The 22,236-nt window shown below is 37.0% G+C and overlaps 1 protein-coding gene across 6 annotated transcripts in view; it reads left to right on the forward strand.

The window, feature by feature from the left end:
• Nucleotides 1-22,236, forward strand: part of CERT1 (ceramide transporter 1) — a 147,857-nt gene that overhangs the window by 108,095 nt on the left and 17,526 nt on the right. For 4 of the 6 annotated variants that reach the window (XM_011730137.3, XM_071098808.1, XM_011730139.3 and 1 more), the window contains 5 exons: nucleotides 5,036-5,122; nucleotides 7,784-7,876; nucleotides 8,697-8,774; nucleotides 19,046-19,141; nucleotides 22,075-22,207. In XM_011730137.3, the coding sequence (XP_011728439.1) occupies nucleotides 5,036-5,122; nucleotides 7,784-7,876; nucleotides 8,697-8,774; nucleotides 19,046-19,141; nucleotides 22,075-22,207 (487 nt within the window). The remainder of the gene's footprint in view (nucleotides 1-5,035; nucleotides 5,123-7,783; nucleotides 7,877-8,696; nucleotides 8,775-19,045; nucleotides 19,142-22,074; nucleotides 22,208-22,236) is intronic. The other 2 variants (XM_011730140.3, XM_011730141.3) reach the window with 1 other exon arrangement.

Below are 22,236 nucleotides of genomic sequence, written 5' to 3' on the forward strand. Positions count from 1 at the left end.
GAGTTTCTTCAGACCCACGGTAAAACTTGTTTAATCCTAAGTGGGTCCTATTAAGAATTCCTTCATTATTTTGTCACGCTTTAAGGCCCAGGAAAGGCCTAGGCAAAACTCGTGATGGACTTTTGTTACATGCCAGCCTTTGTATAAGGGCACTGGCTTTTAATATTTAACTTAAACAATCAGTACTGAAACAGTTGTTAGTGAGACCTGGCCTGTGAGAAGTTCACTTTGGATAATGGCCTCCAGCTCCATCCATGTTGCTGCAGAGGATACGATTTCATTCTTTTTTATGGCTGCCACATTTCTTTTTTAATGAATAACTTGTCCATGTCCTTTAGTGGTTTTGGGGGGGGGGGGTTTTCCTATTGATTTAGAAGATGTGTAGAATTTGCCTTTTTTTAATTTTATTTTTTTCTTTCATAACTTAAAAAGTTTGGTAGATTTTGCCATATAAAAGTTTTAAACCTTCGTGTAATTAACTCCTCAGTCCTTTGATCCACTTTTTTCCACATTTGGTATCATGCTTAGAAGGGCATTTTCTACTTCAAATTGTTATTTATATTTTCTCATTTTTTTATTTTCCAGTGGTCTCTTCTACATATATTAATACATCTGGAGTTTTTAAAATAATGGTACAATGTAGAAACCTATTTTATTCCACTAGCATTTGTTGAATAAACATCCTTTATTCACCTATTTGAAATGCACTTTACTCTTTCTTAGTGAAGAAACTGGTTAAGGGTACTTTATTTTTTTCTCACTAAGTTAAATTTACAATTCTTATGTAAACTGGGAACTGTTTTTACACTTCCCCTTCTTCCTTTTGGAGTTTTGAATCATCTATCTTTTCTTGTTATTGGTATTATAGTCGTATGGGTTTTAGACACTTATTTCAAACTATGACTCTTTTTGGTTATAATCAGACATTCATGATGTTCTAATTATAAAAAAAGATTTAAGTGTTTCTGACTTCTGTAGCCTCAGAAATTACTTTATAATCTTGAATTTATTCTGTAAGACTTACCATAATGTGACTGGGCGCGGTAGCTCACATCTGTAATCCCAGCACTTTGGAAGGCCGAGGCGGGGAGACCACCTGGGGTCAGGAGTTCAAGACCAGCCTGGCCAACATGGTGAAACCCCATCTCTACTAAAAATACAAAAATTAGGCGGGCATGGTGGTGTGCACCTGTAGTCCCAGCTACTCAGAAGTTTGAAGCAGGGGAATTGCTTGAACCAGCAGGTGGAAGCTGCAGTGAGCTGAGACCTTACTCCTGCACTCCAGTCTGGGCGATGGACAGACTCCATCTAAAAAAAAAAAAAAAAAAAAAAAAAAGACTTACCATAATATAGGGTACTGCACTAGGCTTGGAGAATACAACAAGAAACAAGGCTTATAAGGATCCTGCCTAAGGGCCCTACCTGAATGCATAATGGGAACAAAGACTAATAGACAATTATCATAACGCATGTCATGAAACACTTAAAGCAGGGAAGGTGTTGAATCAGAGATGTCTTTCCAGAGAAAAGAACCTCTTAGCAGAAACCTTAAGAATGAGTAAATTGAGTAGAGAGTGTTTTCCAGAAGTCAGAAGCCAAAGAGTATTTTTCCTCAGGCAACTGAAAGTAGTTCTCTTTGGAAGGTAGAGCCTCCACAAATTGAGAGGAAAGAATGGTTAAGAGACTGACTGTAAAGATCAACAAGAATTAGTTCAGATCCTGAGATAATAGGTTTTAATCAAGAAAATGACATTTTCAGATTTGCAGTTTAGAAAAGTCATTCTCCCTGCAGTAGAAAGAATGGATTGAAGGTAACAATTGTGACTGGGCACTTGGACACTTTCTGTATAACAGAGATGAGAGTTGAAGGTGGCCTAAATTAGAGCTAAAGCAGGAGGAATAGAGAGGCAATGACAAATTAGATATAGTAATCACCCCGTATCAGTGGTTGGGGGGATACATTACAAGACCCCCCCAGTAACTGCAGATAGTACTGAATCCTGTATACACTATGTTTTTTCCTATATGTACTGTGTTTTTTCCTATACATGTGTACCTGTGATAAAGTTTAATTTTTATTTTAACAATAACAAAATAGAATTGTAATACTGTATTATAGTAAAAAGTTACATGAATGTAGTCTCTTTCTCTCTCAAAGTATCTTATTGTATATAAACCACAGAAAACAAAACCACAGAGAGGGGAGACTATTGTATTTGGAAAGTAGAATTGAAGGGTGTGATGATTGAATGAGGGAAAAGGAAGGAATCCAAGATTAGGCCCAGGTTTCTGCAGATAGGTGTGGAGATCAGAGAAGAGGTGAGTCAAATGAGGAAGTCTTCTATGTTAGATACAAAGATCTAACCCTTAGAAGTGAGGTGGTCTGGCTGTGAATTTAAGAGTCGTCAAAGGATGACTGAAGCATTGTATATAAGTAAGAATACTGTGTTTAGAGCAAGTATGGAACCCTGAGGAACACCAACATTTAAAGGACAGGCAGAGAAGGGGAAACCTACAAAGGAGCCCCCCAACCACTGATACGGGGGGATTACTATATCTAATTTGTCATTGCCTCTCTATTCCTCCTGCTTTGGCTCTAATTTAGGCCACCTTCAACTCTCATCTCTATTATACAAAAAGTGTCCAAGTGCCCAGTCACAATTGTTACCTTCAATCCATTCTTTCTACTGCAGGGAGAATGACTTTTCTAAACTGCAAATCTGAAAATGTCATTTTCTTGATTAAAACCTGTTGTCTCAGGATGTGAACAAATTCTTGTTGATCTTTATAGTCAGAGAACTCATCAAGGAGAGTTGTTAACATAAGAAATGCTGTGCTAAAGGGCAGATAAGTAGCTCCTGCCCTTAGTAAGCATGATGAGATAAAAGGAGTTTTTTTAAGTCTCTTTTAATAAAGAAAATTTTATGCCAATTACTTTAGTTCTTCTCCCAAAGGTTTGCCATTAAAGGAAAAACCATTTCATTTGGCAAAATACAATTTTTATTTTTATTTGTTTATTTATTTATTTATTTATTTATTTTTGAGGCAGAGACTCGCTCTGTCGCCCAGACTGGAGTGCAGTGGTGCGATCTTGGCTCACTGCAACCTCTGCAACTCCCGCCTACCAGGTTCAAGCAATTATTATGCCTCATCCTCCCAGGTAGCTAGGTTTATAGACGTGCACCACCACACCCAGCTAATTTTTGTATTTTTAATAGAGACAGGTTTTCTTCATGTTGGCCAGTCTGGTCTAGAGCTCCTGGCCTCATGTGATCTGCCCTCCTCGATCTCCCCAAGTGCTGGGATTACAGGCATGAGCCACCACACCTGGCCAGAATTTTTAAATGCTTTAGTTTTCAATTAGACTCTTGAGGCTCTGACATGATTGTTTAAGGACTAGAAATCCACATGTACTAAATCACTGTAGAGAGAATGAATGGTAATATTTTTTAAATGTAGATGTGGTTAAATAGTTTTTAAAATCATTAGAAAATATACTTGAGTTTGGATATTTTGTGTTTTCTCTGATCAAGAGAGAGCAAAGTTATCCTGCTGTCGTTTTACTGTCTTTGAAATGTTTTGACTTTATAAACAGAATCCTGAAGGAGGAAGGCCTCTAAAGTGTTGTTACTATTTTTTTCATGACCCTCTTGTCCCAGATGGTCATTAGATGGTTATATTCACTGTATGATACTTCACTGAGATATGCACTGTTCTGTATGTTTGTTGTATCTGAATAGAAAGGTGTTTTTGTTGTTGTGGTGGTGGGTTTTTTTTGTTTGTTTTTGTTTTTTATGAAGTAGGTTGTAGGGGACTGAGTCCTCATAACCCTAAAAGAAGAACTCCATTAAGTCAATTTTTCTTATATGCCAAATGACAAGAACGTTACCCCATACCTCCCACCCTTCCAGTATGGTTCCAGGTTATGGTGGGGTTAGGATGATGTTGCTAGATATTTTTTAATGGACTAATGATGACTTGGCGTTATGAGTTTAACTGGGAAGATTTCACCAATTGTTCATGTGTCTTATTTTATATATTTTAACATTTAAGAAATTCTAAACCCAAGCCTACCTTTTAGCCTCTACTTTTATCATAATACAAAGCTGTTGTTCCACTTACTGCCCACTTACTTGGTTCATCACAGCAGGAACATATGTTGATTGTTTACATTTTCTTATTGTTCTTTATATGTTTATTGTCTGGTGCTGCTGAGGTTCCACTTACATGGAAATCACTTGGGGGAATTATTAAACATGTATATTCCAAGGCTCCACTGAAGACCTACTGAGAAATAATTTCTGGGCATGGAGGCCTGGGAATTTTCATTGTAAGAGATCTCCCACACAATTCCCCAAGTGATTGATGGCCATTATTCTGCCATCTAGCCAGACTATCAGGCATCAACTCAACTTTTATTTCCTCATGAAACAATTACCCCTGCTTAGGAAGATCCCCCTCTGAATGCCTAGCCATACTTATTAGCTGTAGTTCTTGTGCACATTTTGACTTACCTCATTGCAATTTTATATCTCTGTTGTCTCTGTCATAAGTCTCAACTATGCTACTAAAGAAGACCTAGATAATATATAGTTGAATGAGCATCACTGTTTTCCAATAAAACTTTAGGGACACCAAACTTTTAATTTCAAGTAATCCCCACATGTCATATTATTACTTTTATTTTTTCCAGCCATTTAAAAATGAAATTCTTAGCTCACAGGCTATACAAAAGTAAGCGGCAGACTGGATCTGGCCTGTGGGCCACAGTTTTTGCCAATCCCTGCTCTAGACTATTATCCCAACATAATATTGGTCAATATACAGTAAGTAAATATATGAGTACTAAGTGAATTAATTATAACACTTGTGATTTTACACAGAGCATACATATGATCTAGTTACTGACTGGTTTGTAAATATGTGTTTCTATAAATGTTTATTAGGTCAATTTTCAACCTCAAGTTAGTACCAGAGTTATCAGAGTTTTCCGTTTCTTTAAATAAACTGCTTTTTTTCCCGTGTGTTGGAATAGGAAGGCCCTAACAGTCTGATTAATGAAGAAGAGTTCTTTGATGCTGTTGAAGCTGCTCTTGACAGACAAGATAAAATAGAAGAACAGGTATATCTATTATTGAAAATTCTAAGCTGAGATTTATTTTAACACTATAGGCATTCCTTGATGTATATTATTTCATGTAAATAGAATTTGAACATTGTGAACTTAGTAACCGACAAACTTAACTGTGAATATATTGAGTCACAAATGTAAAATATATATATATATTTTTTTTTGAGACGGAGTCTCGCTCTGTCACCCAGGCTAGAGTGCAGTGGCGCGATCTCAGCTTACTGCAACTTCCATCTCCTGGGTTCAAGCGATTCTTCTGCCTCAGCCTCCCGAGTAGCTGGGACTACAGGTGCACGCCACCAAGCCTGACTAAATTTTTTTTGTATTTTTAGTAGAGGTGGTGTTTTACCATATTGGCCAGGCTGGTCTCGAACTCCAGACCTCATGATCCACCTGCGTCAGCCTCCCGAAGTGCTGGGATTGATTACAGGCGTGAGCCATGGTACCGGCAGTAAAATAATCATTATAAGTCAGTTCCTTTATATGTGAATTTCCAAGCAGTAGAAAGAAAACCAATAATTGTTAAAAGGTATCATGCATAATTAACATGAACTTAAATAGAAATGTTCTTTTTGCTTTTTTCCTTTTAAGTGTCCAACTTAAACCATTCTTTTAATATAAAGCATATATTTAAGTAAAAAGCTTCTTTGAATTTTTCTTCACCAAGTATGATATGAAAAGGAAGATAACCAAAAACTTAAGGTTTTTTCATCTATATTAGTATCATTGTTTTTATTAACCCCTTTATTGCCTTCACTACTTCACCTTCAGTTTCCTTCTCACTTTTACTTTGTTCCGTGTTTTGTCATCATTATTGAATTTACAGTAGTTACACCTAGCTGCTGTGGAAATTAAAGAAAAGTATTTCTTAAACCCATTAACTCTAGCTTCAAGATTAACTTGATACTTTGTCTTCTTTAATTTGGCAACAATACAGTTACTGTATGTTACCACTAGATGGTACTTAAGGATGAATTTTGTTATTTCCTCCCTTTGTTTAAGCTATGCTCGTTATAGTGGAAACTTAACCTTTTTGGGGGGAAAGTATTAATAAACTGTGGCTACAGAGTATCTTGCCAAATAATCATGTATGTGTCAGTTTTATAGTACAAATGAATTTGCATGGAAAAGTTAGCTTGTTCATTTCCTGTCCTTGCTAAGGCAGTACATGGCTACTATGCTCTTATTGGTCTACCTAGCTAAGGGTAAATCACCTACAGTAGTAACTGCTTCTCATGTGTATCTTTCATTATTTTTAAAAAATTACTGATAAAAAGTTCATGTCACATTAATTTGTAAAGCTTATTGCTCATTTTTTTTTTAATACCCAAAAGATAGTATGTACCACTCAAGAAGAGTGGGAACTTTCAGTTCCTAAATGGGCTCTACTTTTGGAAACCTAAAGTACTACCCGAAGCAGCATTATTTATTTGTTTCCCTTTGTTTTTTGTCTAGGATGTGCTGTTTGGGGAAAAAGTAGTCAACGGGTCAAGACATCAGTCTTACTCTTAGTTTTACCTCTAACTAACTTTGTAGCTATGAACTTATCACTGAATTCTCTGGGCCTTGGTTTTCTAATCTGTGAAACAAAGTAGACAAGATGATTCAAAACATCTCTTCTCTCTAAAATGCTACTCTACTGAGTATCAGTGCGGTAATTGAGTTGGGTTTGAGAGAATTGATGAACCCTTCTGTAAGCTTTAGAAAAAGAAATATTCATGGGGCCATCCAATCAACTTCATTCTATTCTTGACACTGTTCTAGATGCTGTGCAAAATAGTCATTGAACAGTGCGTTGTTTTTGTTGCCTAATAGCCAGGCATGTTGATATGACAAAGATACAGTGTGGTAATATTCTATAGAGTAGTGAGAGCTTCAGAAATCCATAAAATCAGTTCCATAGATTTAGATCATTTCCCTCTTCATACTCAGTATATATTGCACAGATCTCTGAACAACACAGCCATTAAATAGATACTCTCCAGGTGACATATCACACATTTTTGAGTTTACGTTATTTGCAAACATAGGGAAGGAAAGATACATGCTGGTGCATGTGAAATGAGATCTTAGCAGTTGGTTGAAATAAATGAGAACAACCAAGGCAAACTGAAGAGGAAGAAGGAGGTCAAGTGGCATCTTAACAGGAGTAAGATGATGAGATGAAGGGCAGAATACCTTCATGGAGAGGAAGCAAAGTGATATACCTATGTTCTTAGGAACATGACTGAAGCAAACAGTGATACTATTTTCAATTTATATGTAAACCTATGGGTCAGCCCTCCAGGGGCCTTATAAGGTAGAGTCATTGGAATGATTTGGCCAGGGTTTGGATAGGAGAGAATTGGCAGCAGTGTTAAGATTGACCTATAATAAATAATCCTATGCAGGTAGCAGGGAGTCTGACTAGGAGCAAAATCAAAGAACTTATCCCTTGCCTGACATAGTATCTGCGGAATTAGAAAGAAGAGGTTGGGATATCTGAGGCAAGTATCAGGATTTGCCATGTCTGTGAAGTAGTTTCATAATTCTAATGGTTATAAGCACTAAGGCGTTCACTAATCGAATGTTGGTAGTTCCAGGTTATATTATCCATTCTTCAATTGCAAAATACACTTTAAAACCTTCCCATCTTAACATATGTTTTTTTAGTCACAGAGTGAAAAGGTGAGATTACATTGGCCTACATCCTTGCCATCTGGAGATGCCTTTTCTTCTGTGGGGACACATAGATTTGTCCAAAAGGTAAGCTAATGTCAGAGTTTACTAAAAGTACACCTTGTATTGTTCTTCACTGTTGGTGGAAATATATTTTATTTGAGATGGAGTCTCGCTCTGTCGCCAGACTGGAGTGCAGTGGCGCTATCTCGGCTCACTACAGTCTCTGCCTCCTGGGCTCAAGAGATTCTCGTGCCTCAGCCTCCCTAGTAGCTGGGATTACAGGCATGCGCCACCACACCCAGCTAATTTTTGTATTTTTAGTAGAGTCAGGGTTTCCCCACGTTGGCCAGGATGGTCTTGATCTCCTGACCTTGTGATCCGCCCACCTCGGCCTCCCAAAGTGCTGGGATTACAGGCGTGAGCCACCATGCCCAGCCAGAAATATTTTGTAGTATAAGTTTTCTCCCTTTTTCATGAATTTAAGTAATGAGATTGTTTTTGATTTTATATATTGTATTCCATATACATCCTCCAAAACAGTTAGAAATCTTGTTCTGAAAATAAAGTTCTTTCATTTTTATTTAAGGGGAAAGTGGGGGGTGGGCAAATTACGAGTGGCTAATCCAAAATAGTTAACCAGAAATATATCCAGTTATACTAAATCTCTCTCTTCTTTGGGATTAAATGGTATTTCTTTGTATTAGTGGAAGCACTGCATTCTTTTTTGGAATGATTTTGGAACATAATACATAATAGGTGCATGAAGTCAGCAGTTGCTGCTGTGCTTGTTTCATATAGTGCTTTGTTTTCTTTTCCCTTTATCTTGTGTTTGGAAGTTGGTACTGAATGCTCTGTTGTGCCTTTGTTCTGATTACTTGGTTTTTTCTTTGTCTGTCTCTGGTAGCCCTATAGTCGCTCTTCCTCCATGTCTTCCATTGATCTAGTCAGTGCCTCTGATGATGTTCACAGATTCAGCTCCCAGGTACTGTATGAATGTATAGAGTGGACTTGAGTCTTTCTGTGCTATATTTCAGCCTGCTTTCCCAGTTCCTAGAAATCTTTTGGTTAGGCCACTGATTTTAGTTTTGAATTTTAAATAGTAACATTAAGCATTAAAAAGGTCTTCCTTGTCTACTAAATAGTTTCTCTGTCAGGTTTGCATGTGTCCTTTACTATTCACAGCTTGGAATTTTGTCATATAGGAGGTACTCCAGAAAGATTTTCAAACTGAATTGAAACAAATAGAAGATACTGGGTTTTGGTATCATGTAATATCTGTTTCTTCAGTCAGGATTTAGCAGTTTTGATGGATGTGGTCTATATGATATGTTATAGCAGAAAAGCAGATTTCAGCAGTCTCACTTTTAAGCTAATTTAAAGTATCTCCAAATTATATTCAGCAAAGAAATCACTTTTTAATAATATGTTTCATTTCCATTATAATACTAAGCTCCATTGAGCAGATTGTGTTTTCCTTATACAAATTACCTTTGGGTATTATAAATGAATATTTCTGTTCATATGCTAAATCTATGGAAATTTGTTTTAATTTTTAACATTGGTAAGGGTTTGGGAATTTAAGACAGGAAGCTGGATGCTTGCAGTCTCTACCCTCAAAATAAAATCAAATTACCATTGGAGGAAGTTTTTTTTAGTGTCAGCATTGGTTCTTTTTTTAATTTTCTTAATCTTCACATCTTTGCCATTCAACTTTTTATCTTTCTGGTTATTGCATTTTATTGGATTAGATTATATTATGTTAATCCTATATTAAAGACCTGAGCACTCTAGTTGGAATGACTAAGTTTAAATCCTGGTTAGCTGTATGATCCCAGTAAGTTTTCTAACTTCTTTGTGCTTCATTTTTGTGATTTAGCTAGAACCTGACACATAATAAGTGCTCAATAAATGTTAGCTTTTATTGCTGTTATAACATAATTTATTTGAGCTAATAAAAGTTTACATCATTATTTTTACTCTATGAGAGTATTGCTATAAAAGTTTTTAAAAGTCAAAAGAGATTTCTATTATTTTTATGTATATAAATAAAGTTTACATCAGTTTTTAACCTGCCATAGAGAAGAATATGGCATGGTGTTTTTCTGACTTGTACAGCTTTTTTCTCCTTGAATACTTTTAAGAAAAAGATTTAGCAACTCTGGATCAGAAATCATCCATAACCAAATGTACTACAGTTTATTTTACCTTTTGCCTGTCCATTTATGCATTTTTTTTTTTAAATTTTACTTATTTATTTTCGAGACAGGGTCTTGCTCTGTTGCCCAGGCTGGAGTGCAGTGGCATGATCTGGGTTCACTGCAACCTCCACCTCCCAGGTTCAAGCAATTCTCCTGCCTCAGCTTCACAAGTAGCTGGGATTTTAGGCACATGCCACTACGCCTCGCTAATTTTTGTATTCTTAGTAAAGATGGGGTTTCACCATGTAGGCCAGCCTGGTCTCGCACTCCTGACCTCGTGATGTGCCCACCTTGGCCTCCCAAAGTGCTGGGATTACAGGTGTGAACCACCGTGCCTGGCTCCACATATTTTTTAAAAAAGAGATCCATTCATAATGAATCTGTGACAAAACTACATAATACTAGGAGACTTTGGTTTATTATGCTAAGCTCCACATTGCATTAAAATAATATCACAGACTAATCAAGAATATAGGCATACATAGGCTATAAATGAAAAAAAATATAATGACAGCAAGGAAAGAATGTAAGCCAGTAATAAAGAATGCCTAAGAATTAGGGGTTCAGAACCCAAACCAGGGCCCTCATGGTAGTGCTGTAGAACAGCTGAATTGCCTTTAAGTACAGATAACTGTATCACTGAGAAGCAGGTGCCTATATTTTTACAAAATTTTGCTGAATTACAGCTTACTTCTTCATAATATTAACTTTTTGTAAAGCTCACATATGTAACAAGAGAAATCTTGCTGAATTTTTTTTCTAATATATTTTGCACATGATTGATCCGATCCTGTTTTAACTTTTGATTATGTACTGTTTTGTATGCCAGCAGAGGTAAAAATGAAGAAAATTACATTAAGGTCTTCAAGTATTTACTGTCCTTGCTAAAGCGTTAGTTGTCATTAGCAGATATGGACTCTAGCAGTTAACTATTGTGATTAAATTGTGTACCTTATGTTTGGCAGTTCCTTTAGAATAGATGACTAATTCCCAATTGTAAGAGTTTCTGTTTCAGAGGATGTTACACTGCCTTATCACCCATTATCAAAGGATCTAGCAAGTTGATTCTGTACAGTCACACTTGAGAATATAGCATTGGATGTAGATCTGAAGTTAATTTTAGCTGAGAAACATTGTGTTATCTGGAAAACTCTTCTAGTTCAACACAGTGTAAAATTATAGTAGTGACTATGCAGTAGTGTTACATTTTACAGTTCTTACACCCTACAGAGACTTTTGTATTAAGCAAAGTAAGAGGCTCAAAGGTTATTCATTAACATTAGAAACACTTGTTATATTACATCGATTTTTTATTTTTATTTTTGTTTTATTTTATTTTATTTTTTTGAGACGGAGTTTAGCTATTGTCGCCCAGGCTGGAGTGCAATGGTGCAATCTTGGCTCACTGCACCCTCCGCCCACTGGGTTCAAGCGATTCTCTTGCCTCAGCCACCTGAGTAACTGGGATTACAGGCGCCTGCCACCACACCCAGCTAAATTTTTTGCATTTTTAGTAGAGACAGAGTTTCACCATATTGGCCAGGCTGGTCTCGAACTCCTGACCTCAGGTAATCTGCCTGCCTCGGCCTCCCAAAGTGCTGAGATTACAGGCGTGAACCACCACACCTGGCCTACATTGTTCTTAATACACAAATACACATCAGTTGCTCTACAACACTTGAAATATTGGAAGTAGCCAAATTCTTTGTTTTGTAAGATCTTCATAATTAATTTAAAAACCAAGTCAGCATTTTTAATCACCTTTAATAATTTGCCAAAATATTATATAAGCATAATATAATCCTTATTTACTCCAACAAACTTTAAAAGTCCAGATACATGTATCATACCTAGTTTCTTGATCATTTATATCAGCTCCCATACAGAAGCCTTCTAAATCTCTGGTAATTTCACTTTGCTGTTTACGTAAGTGTTGGCTCATGACTACCTTGTTCTTGTTGAAATGGTATTTTATAGTCTTGAATTGGCTGAAATAATCAAGTGTACAACTCAGAGATGCCCTGAAAATAGCTTAAAATAAAATATATAAATCTACCAGGAAATTAGTACCAACACATGAATCTGTCTGATGGGCAGATACTAGGAACAAAGTCACTCCAGATCTGAGAAATTAAAGTTGTAAAGGACTACAGGTTCTGTGTTTTGTTGTTGTTGTTGTTGTTGTTTGTTTTTTCATTTTTGTTTTTTTGGTTTTTTTGAGACAGTCTCACTCTGTCACCCAGGCTGTAGTGCAGTGGCACGATCTTGACTCATTGCAACCTCCACCTCCCAGGTTCAAGCGATTCTCCTGTCTCAGCTGGGATTACAGGCACACGCTATCATACCCAGCTAATTTTTGTATTTTTAGTAGAGACCAGATTTCACCATGTTAGCCAGGCTGGTCTTGAACTCCTGACCTCAAGTGATCTGCCCATCTCAGCCTCCCAAAGTGTTGGGATTACAGGCCTGGGACACCATGCCCAGCCTTTTTTATTTTCATTTTTATTTTTTTAAGGAGACAAGGTCTCACCTGTTGTCCAGGCTGAGTGCAGTGGCACAATCATAGCTCTGTAACCTGACCTCTGACCTCCTGGACACAAGTGATCCTCCTGTCTCTCAGCCTCCCAAGTAGCTGGGACTACAGGCATTCCACCACACCCAACTAATTGTTTTTATTTTTTGTAGAGACAGGGCCTTGCTGTGTTGCCCAGGCTGGCAAGTTCTTGAAATAATGACTGTAGCCACAAACCAGAAAATAATTTTCAGGTGTACAGAGAATAGAAAGAATTTAGATTCATAAATTGATCATTTTGGTCACATTTATTTGCATAACAGTTCACATTTAAAGGTGTCACCTTAGAAATCAAAGGGGGAAGAACATCATCCTCAGTTGAAAAAGAAAGAAATCAAAGGATGTACAGTACATTTGCAGCTTAATCTATAGGGAGCATCATTGCAAAAAAATGGTTCTGTGTGAGGTTTTTTCCCACCTTTTGTCCGTAGGAGCACATTATTGTTGTGGTAATTATTTCACCCCTCTCACTTTTTTAGTGTACAAGTGATGCATGCTAATTTTAGCAGAATTTGAAAGTAGAATAAATAAAATTAAAATAATAGTTTACTAATATTCCATTTATCTTCTGTCATGTATATGAGATAAATATTAAGGTGTATGTAATTATCCATATGTGCCAGATTTTTAAAAATCTTCTACCAAAATAGGTAACTCTATATAAACTGTTTTATAATCTTTATTTTAAACTTATATATAGGCCCATCTTCCCATCAGTAAATATAAGTCTATATGTCTTTGTCTATGCATATGCATGGCTGAATTTACCTACTCACCTAATATTGAACATTTAGCTTATTTTTGATTTTTCTCTGTTGTATATAGTGCTACAGTGAGCATCCTTTTATATACATCTTTGCACCCTTTCTAATTATTTCCTTAGAATGTATTCCTAGAAGCATAATTGTGGGAACGAAGGCCATGAACATTTTCAAGTGTTTATTATATTATATTATTTTATTTTTATTAATTTTAATACAGGGTTTTGCTTTGTTCCCCAGACTGGAGTGCAGTGGTGAGATCACAGTCACTGCACCTTGATCCTGGACTCAAGCGATCCACCTGCCTCAGTCTCCTGAGTAGCTGGAACTGAGGACTACAGGCACACGCCCCCATGCCCAGCTAATTTTTTTATTTGTAACAGAGATGAGGTCTCACTGTGTTGCCCAGGCTGGTATTTTGTTTATTTTTTAAGAGATAAGGTCTCATTCTGTCATCCAGGCTGGAATGCAGTGGCACGATCATAGCTCATTGAAGCCTCAAGTGATCTTTGCCTCAGCCTCTTGAGTAGCTGGGACTACAGGTATGGGCTACCATTCTCAGCTGATTTTTTATTTTTTGTAGATACGGGAGTCTCACTGTGTTGCCTAGGCTGGTCTTGAACCCCTAGCCTCAAGTGATCTTCCCACCTCAGCCTCCCAAAGTGCTAGGATTACACGCCACAGGCCTCAGCCACGTTTTAAAAATTTTTACTGCCAAACTCTTAATTAGAAAAGTTGAACCAGCTTACGTTCCCAGGTCAGTTTTCTATTGATATAGTAGCACTGAATATTGTAATTCAGTTAACTTTTGTCAATATGGTAGACTAAAAGTGCTGTGTTCTTAACCATCTCTCTTTTGGGTTAACAGTACACTATTAATTTGTTATTAATAATTGTTCTATCTAACAAGCCCCTCTATGGTTTTGTGAGTTTGTAGTAAGCGTAGTTGTATTTTTTTTCTTTTTTTGAGATAGAGTCTCACTATGTTGCCCAGGCTGGAGTGCAGTGGCGCGATCTCAGCTCACTGCACACTCCACCTCCCGGGTTCAAATGATTCTCCTGCCTCAGCCTCCTGAGTAGCTAAGACTACAGGCATGCACCACAATGCCTGGCTAATTTTTTGTATTTTTAGTAGAGAGGGGAGTTCACTGTATTATCCAATCCAGGATGGTCTCGATCTCCTGACCACATGATCCACCCACCTCGGCCTCCCAAAGTGCTGTGATTACAGGCATGAGCCACCGTGCCTGACCAACATAGTTGTATTTCTTTTACATGCATAAGAGAAAGAGATCTGAGCTGTTTTTGAGCCCTTCTAGACTCTTTTTTTTTTTTTTTAAGTAGATGAGGTCTTGCTATGTTGCCAAGACTAACCTCAAACTCCTGGGCCCAAGCGATCCTCCCAAGCTGCTGCGACTACGGGCATGAACCACCATGCCCAACTTAGACTTTTATTGTGCTATCAAAAGGCAATTTTCTTTTCAGATTTCTGGGTAATAGTGTTAGAAAAATCCTGCTTGGTAGCCTTCAGAAATGGCATCATACCGAGTGATTTAGATATGAGATGGAAGAAAAGGTTAGAATTGGAGCAAATGTCCCATCTCAAATTTTTTTTTTTTTTTTTTTTTTTTTGAGACGGAGTCTCGGTCTGTAGCCCAGGCTGGAGTGCAGTGGCGCAATCTCGGCTCACTGCAAGCTCGCGCCTCCCAGGTTCACATCATTCTCCTGCCTCAGCCTCCTGAGTAGCTGGGACCACAGGTGCCCGCCACCATGCCCGGCTAATTTTCTGTATCAAATGTATTTTATCTCCATGTTGTTTCATAGTTTATTAATTTGAAGATGCTTTGTATGTCAGCTAATCATTTTCAACTCTAGGTCTGGAAAAATCAAGGGCATGATTTCTGAAATTACACTTAGCCTAAATAAAACTTAGAAACACTGTTCACCTTCTTCAATGTTTTTGACTGAGTCTTTTTCATTTATAAGTGACAGGAGGTGTTACTATAATATTATTTCCTAGAATGTCAAATTTTGAGCCTAACAGCATGGTAAATTTGGCTATATTTGTATATTGTTTGTTTGTTTTATGAAACAGTATTTGCTTGTTTCCCACTTCATTTTTTTTTTTTTTTTTTTTTTGGAGACAGAGTCTTGCTCTGTCGTCCAGGCTGGAGTGCAGTGGCGTGATCTCGGCTCATTGCAAGCTCTGTCTCCCAGGTTCATGCCATTCTCCTGCCTCAGCCTCTCGAGTAGCTGTGACTACAGGTGCCCACCACAACGCCCGGCTAATTTTTTTGTATTTTTAGTAGAGACGGGGTTTCATCGTGTTAGGCAGGATGGTCTCGAATTTGTGACCTTGTGATCTGCCGGCCTTGGCCTCCCAAAGTGCTGGGATTACAGGTGTGAGCCACCACGCCCAGCTTCCCACTTCTTTTTAATATGTAGTGTCATAACTGAACAGTAAAGTGAGCAGATTATTAGGTTAGATCTGAAGTGTCAGTCTGGTCACCAGTGCCCAAGTCACTGCCCCTATGGTAATATTGGTTACTTCATATTTTCCTACAGCAAACATAAAATTTGTTATAGTGAGATTTTTACCTGTATACCTCTCTTCTTAACTTTAATGTTATTACCTCAAGGAAGATATTATAATGAATGAAGATTTCATGATGAAAGCTTTGCAGAGTTTATTACAGTAATTTAGTACTTCATTAGATCTTTAGTTTTTTAGGAGCATAGCACTGAATGTTTGTTTCTTTGTTGAACCTTTTGAAAACTGGTTTTCCATTGATGCAGTGTAGCTATTACAGGAATATTATTTTTAAAACATTTTTATACAGCATGGCTGAAAATTGAACCTGGACCTGCCTCATGGCCTACCGTTGAAGGAATAGCATTTTTTGCCTACCTAGAAAGACAATGTTAAATATGCTTTCTATATATTTTTTGACTTGTGCTACCTACTGTGCGTTTATGTTTGTGGAATCTGGTTTCTTTTGGACAAAACCACAAATCAAAAACACCTCATTTCTTAGGCATTTGAAATCCCTAATTCAGAATAATCTCCCCAACAGAAACACAACTACCTGCGTTGTTTTTGACAAAAGAGCTAAGTAGCATTAAAAAATTATTTTAGGCCAGGCACGGTGGCTCACGCCTGTAATCCCAGCACTTTGGGAGGCCGAGGCGGGTGGATCATGAGGTCAGTAGATCGAGACTATCCTGGCTAACGCGGTGAAACCCTGTCTCTATTAAAACTACAAAAAATTAGCCAGTCGTGATGGTGGGTGCCTGTAGTCCCAGCTACTTGGGAGACTGAGGCAGGAGAATGGCTTGGGCCCAGGAGGCAGAGCTTGCAGTGAGCCAAAATCACGCCACTGCACTCCAGCCTGGGCAACAGTGCAAGACTCCATCTCCAAAAAAAAAAAAAATTTTTTTTTGAACCCGATTCTGTTTTTTAACAGAATAAAATTCTTCTGTTCTTCACTTTCTTCTTTCACAAGTAACGTATTGAAAGTAGGGTTTATTTGGGGGAAGCATTTCTTTCTGTCTCTTATCTCATAATAAATACAGGTATGCTTAACTGCTAGTTTCCTACCTCAAAGCACATACTCAAATCTAAAGATTTTTAAGATTTTGGAATCTGAAGAGTGTAAACATTTCTCCTAATCACAGTGTGACACAGACAAATGAATCAAGCCAATGCTACTTTTATTTATGCATAGTAATTGGGACTTTTCTTTTTGGAAATCAGATACATTTTGTATGTATTAGTAACTTGGAATCCTGCATTAGTTATCCTTGCTCTCTCAAAGTAGATGTTGAAATTATAAAGGTGCACAGTTTCTCCATGCAACACTGAAAGTTATATTTTCCAAGGCTTTGTAAAATTGTAGAATGTCCTGTTAAATTTCTGTCAAATCAGTAACTCACACTGTTTTGAGAATTATGAATAAAGGAATAAAATATTGTTAGTGTTTATTTAGTACAAAAGTAGATTATAGAATCTCAGCATTTTTATCAAAAATATTCTTTGTGATGGTTGATGTATCAGGAGACACTTAAGGCCATATCTGCTTTCAGTAATCAAAAATGCATTTAAGATGTACAAACTCGAGGTAGCAGAAGTATACATCACTATAACATATTGATAACATCCTTTGGTATAGAAAATTATATTCCCAGAGTGAGTTTCTTTTTTAAAACCGTTAATGAGGCCAAGGTGGGAAGATGACTTCAAGACCAGCCTGGGCAAGATGGCGAGACCCTGTCTCTACAAAAAATTAACTGGGTGTGGTGTTGTACTCCTGTAATCCCACCTACTCAGAGTCTGAGGCAGGAGGATCCCCTGAGCCCAGGAAATTGTAGTGGCAGTGAGCTATGATCATATTACTGTACTCCAGTCTGGGCCACGAAGTGAGACCCTGTCTCTTAAAAAAAAAAAAAAAAAAAAAATTAGCTGGGCATGGTGGCATAGGCCTGTAGTTTTAGCTACTTACGAGGCTGAGGCAGGAGGATCACTTGAGTCCAGAAGTTCAAGATTACAGTGAGTTATGATTGTGCCGCTGCACTCCAACCTGTGTGACAGAATAACCCTGTCTCTTGGGTGGGGGGTGGGGAGTTGATTATTTACTTTGAAATATGTTCAAAACTGATTCCTGTTCTATATTCCTAATGAACAGAATAGACTTTATATAAAACAAACGAACTTTAGGATAAAATTTAATGGAAGTATGTTATATATGTGTGTGTGTATATATATATATTTTCCAGCTCTTCTGTCTTCTAATATATTTATTACATAAAATGAAATTACTTTGTTTCCACTTTGTATCACTTCAGTTCTCCAATAAATCTGAGAATTCTGGTAGTGTGAAATATTCAACTTTGCTTGTTTACATAAAATGTATAAGGACAATTTTTGATAGTTAAGAGTTACATTTAAATATCAGTAAAAAGTTGTTATAAATTCAAATTTAAAATTTTTTAAAGGACATTGTTAGAAATTTTAAAATGAACTAAAAGGTGATTATGTGTAAATGCTTGAATATATGAATATTAGCATTGTCCCTGGAAGAATTTAGAACAAAGAAATTGGAATCAAATAAATAAGGGTTTGATTATTTTTAAATTGGCTTATATTCCATTGTAAAACAGAGGTTTATCAGTGGCATAAGGAAGGTTTTTCACCTTTTTTGTATTGAAATCTTTAACATATACATATATATCTTTGCTAATCTTTGCTCATATGAGAGCAAAGATGTGCTCTCTCTATATATGTCTTTGTTCATATCAGACCTTCCTGATATCTCTACATAGTCTTAAATATAGAAACATTGGACGGGATGATCTCTGTGCCCCTTTTATCTATACTGTTCCATTATTTTATACTTTAACACATTATCTCTGTTTTATGATATAGAATGGAATATTTCTTTTTTCCAGAAAATGCTTATTGGTCACTTGATACACATTAGGCCAATATGTGTTACTTGAGTGACCCATCTTCCTTCTTTTCATTTCTGTCTCCTGTCATTAACCTGGATATCTGGAATGTGGACCAAACTCTTCAAACGCTATGTAAAACCTCCTCACCTTTGTCCATTTGGTTGCTCAGCTACTAAGAGCACCATTTCTGAACTGAAGTTAACTGAATACCATTCTGTTTTAGAGATTATGACATACCTATTGGATTCTCATGCCTTTTTCCTCCCCTCACAAGGTTGAAGAGATGGTGCAGAACCACATGACTTACTCATTACAGGATGTAGGCGGAGATGCCAATTGGCAGTTGGTTGTAGAAGAAGGAGAAATGAAGGTAATTCCCCCTGAAATGTTGTAGATTGCCAAAGGCATCTCTGTTTCAGTCATATTATCATTACTATTGATATGAATAAGGATAGCACTTTCAACTTACCTTTAAAACAAATTATTACATGTGATCAAAGCAGTATCATATATGGAGCAATAGAATGTCTTTTTGCTTTTCTGGCTTTGCCTTTACTAAAATTTCTTTATGATTGTAATATAAATATATGATTAAACCTTTCTGTTTTGACTGGGCCATGAAGAAAATAAAATTTGGAGAATTAGATATGAAAGGTCACAATTAGCTGATGGTCCTGTATTTGGATATTTCCTTTTGTTTTTTTTTTTTAACATACTGAATGTTGTGCCTAGATGACACTTTGTTTCTCTCCCTTTTTGGTCTATACCCTCCTTTTCTTTTCTCTTACTGCACCTTTATTTGATGTTCAGACATTGGTCAGTTAATCTTGTTTACATCCCTAAACACAGGGACGGAAAATAAGAGCAAGGAATGAGAGAAGAAAAAGAATATTGACATTTAAAAGGTACTATTGGCCAGGCACAGTGGCTCATACCCGTAATCCCAGCACTTTAGGAGGACATGGCAGGTGGATTACTTGAGCTCAGGGGTTCAAGTCAAACCTGGGCAACACGGTGAAACCCCATCTCTACAAAAAATACAAAAATTAGCCAGGTGCAGTGCCACACACCTGTGGTCCTAGCTACTCAGGAGGCTGAGGCGAAAGATCCCTTGAGCCAGGGAGGTCAGGGCTGCAATGAGCCACATTTGTGCCACTGCACTCTAGCCTGGGTGACAAACTAAGACCCTGTCTAAAAAAATAGTATATATATATATGTGTGTATGCATGCTATTACTTGGCCCCATCTGATAACATACTGAGTGAAGAGTACAGATGAGTGGTGGAGAAAATCAGAAAAGAAAGATCTCTGTGATTTGAAACAATTAGATTGTTTTACAATGCAGAGAAGCATTTGAACTGCATCTGGAAATAATAACAAAATTGTTTTTATTAATTTATTAATAATGATGTGAGCAAAAACTTGAAAGCAAACTTTTTAGTCGGGATTTTTGCATAATCTGTGTTGACCAGAATTATTCTAGCAAATAAGATATAATATTAGATGCTGAGATCTCCTCTCATCTTGAATAAGGAACAAATTAAGACATAAAATAAAAGAGACAGATAAATGAGTTACCAGAATGTTAGCTATAATTCTGATAAGGTGATTGTAGAAAATAGTTTGAGATCAGCTGCTACAGGGTCTTGTTATTCCAGAATTAAGCATGTTCCTGGCATTGCTGGATAATCACAAACCTTCACTACAGAAGCAGGCCAGGATGTATGCTCTTTGCGGAAGAAAGGGTTGAGCCACACCTGCCTTATTTGTTCTGTAGTCATCATTCAGTCACGGTAGAGTCACCTTCCTCTAAGGAGGAGGAAGTGAAGCACTGAAGAGAAGCCAGGAGTGATGGTCTAGATGAAGTCTCTCCAGCTGGAACGAGGAATAGAAAATAAGTACTCCTACAGCCCACAGTGTTAGAGAAATTGGGCCTAGATTATGGGAAGCATAAAGTTACTCTCTAAAGAGAATAGTCATTGTCTATAACAATTGTCTGTAACAGTAGATTAGCCACTGTATGAAAAGTATCTTTTTTTTTTTTTTTGGTAATCCCGACTAACTGGGATTACAGGCACCCACCACTATGCTGGGCTAGTTTTTGTATTTTTAGTAGAGATGGGGTTTCACCGTATTGGCTTGGCTGGTTTCAAACTCCTGACCTCAGGTGATACGCCCACCTCAGCCTCCCAAAGTGCTGGGATAGAAAAGTATAATTTTAAGAAGATCAAGCTGATAGGGAAGAAACTGGAGAACAAGCAGACTACTTAAAAGAGTCAGGCACAAAGTGATAGCTGGACATAGTGGCTGGCGCCTGTAATCCCAGCTACTCAGGAAGCTAAGACAGGAGAATCGTTTGAACCTGGGAGGCGGAGGTTGCAGTGAGCCAAGATGGTGCCATTGCACTCCAGCCTGGGCAAGAAGAGCGAAACTCCATCTCAAAAAAAAAAAGAAGAAGAATAGTAAAAAGCTTACTAGCTGTGTGAACTGTAAAGGGAGGAATCAAAAGTCTAGAGTTTCTAGTTTGGGTAGCTGGGAAAACGGTGGTCCCAATGATATGAGTAATAAATCTGTAGGGGAAGGTAGTCTGTTGAGAGATGCTGTAATAGAAACTATGTGAAATGTCTAGCCCCATAGGTCCTTCATAAATTGGCACTTGGTTCTCCCCCATGATACATGTTTCTTCATTTCTCAAAAGTATTTATCACATAATTATCTAAAGTAGCAAACTATAATTTTAAAATAATTAATTTTACTTAGCATTTAAGGTATATATAGCATTTAAGGTATATAACCTCAGTATTTAAAGTAAGATAGATCTGTTATTTATGTTTTTGCCATCTTAGCTTTCAGCCATTGATTTAACAAATAACCGAGTGCCTACTGTGTTTCAGATACATCTATTCTAGATGTTGGGATACAGCATTGAACAAAGCAACCTTAATTTAGTATCTTTAAGGAGAATATATTCTAGCCAGGTTTATTTGGTTTTCTTAGCCATGTTAAACAGTCTTTGAGAATGTTTGGTAAATAATGCCTAATTCAAATTGATACATTTATTTTTAAACAACTCACAGTAAGTTATTTATCACATATGCATGTTTTTTATGAAGTTTACCTTGGATTTATAATTTTCAGTACTTTTTGTTAATTTGAAATTTTTAATTTTCTTTTAGCAGAATATGTTCTATAAATAGATTTTCATAAAAATCTAAAGAGCAGCCATATTTAAAAGCATGTTTTCATGCTTTTATGGACTTGATTTTTAATTTTCAAACAGTTTTGGAATTATGTTATCTTTAGGTATACAGAAGAGAAGTAGAAGAAAATGGGATTGTTCTGGATCCTTTAAAAGCTACCCATGCAGTTAAAGGCGTCACAGGACATGAGGTCTGCAATTATTTCTGGAATGTTGACGTTCGCAATGACTGGGAAAGTAAGCTGTCATTATTAATATATTTTAAT

Source organism: Macaca nemestrina, chromosome 6 (genome assembly GCF_043159975.1).
Source record: "Macaca nemestrina isolate mMacNem1 chromosome 6, mMacNem.hap1, whole genome shotgun sequence".
Taxonomy (NCBI): Eukaryota; Metazoa; Chordata; class Mammalia; order Primates; family Cercopithecidae; genus Macaca; species Macaca nemestrina.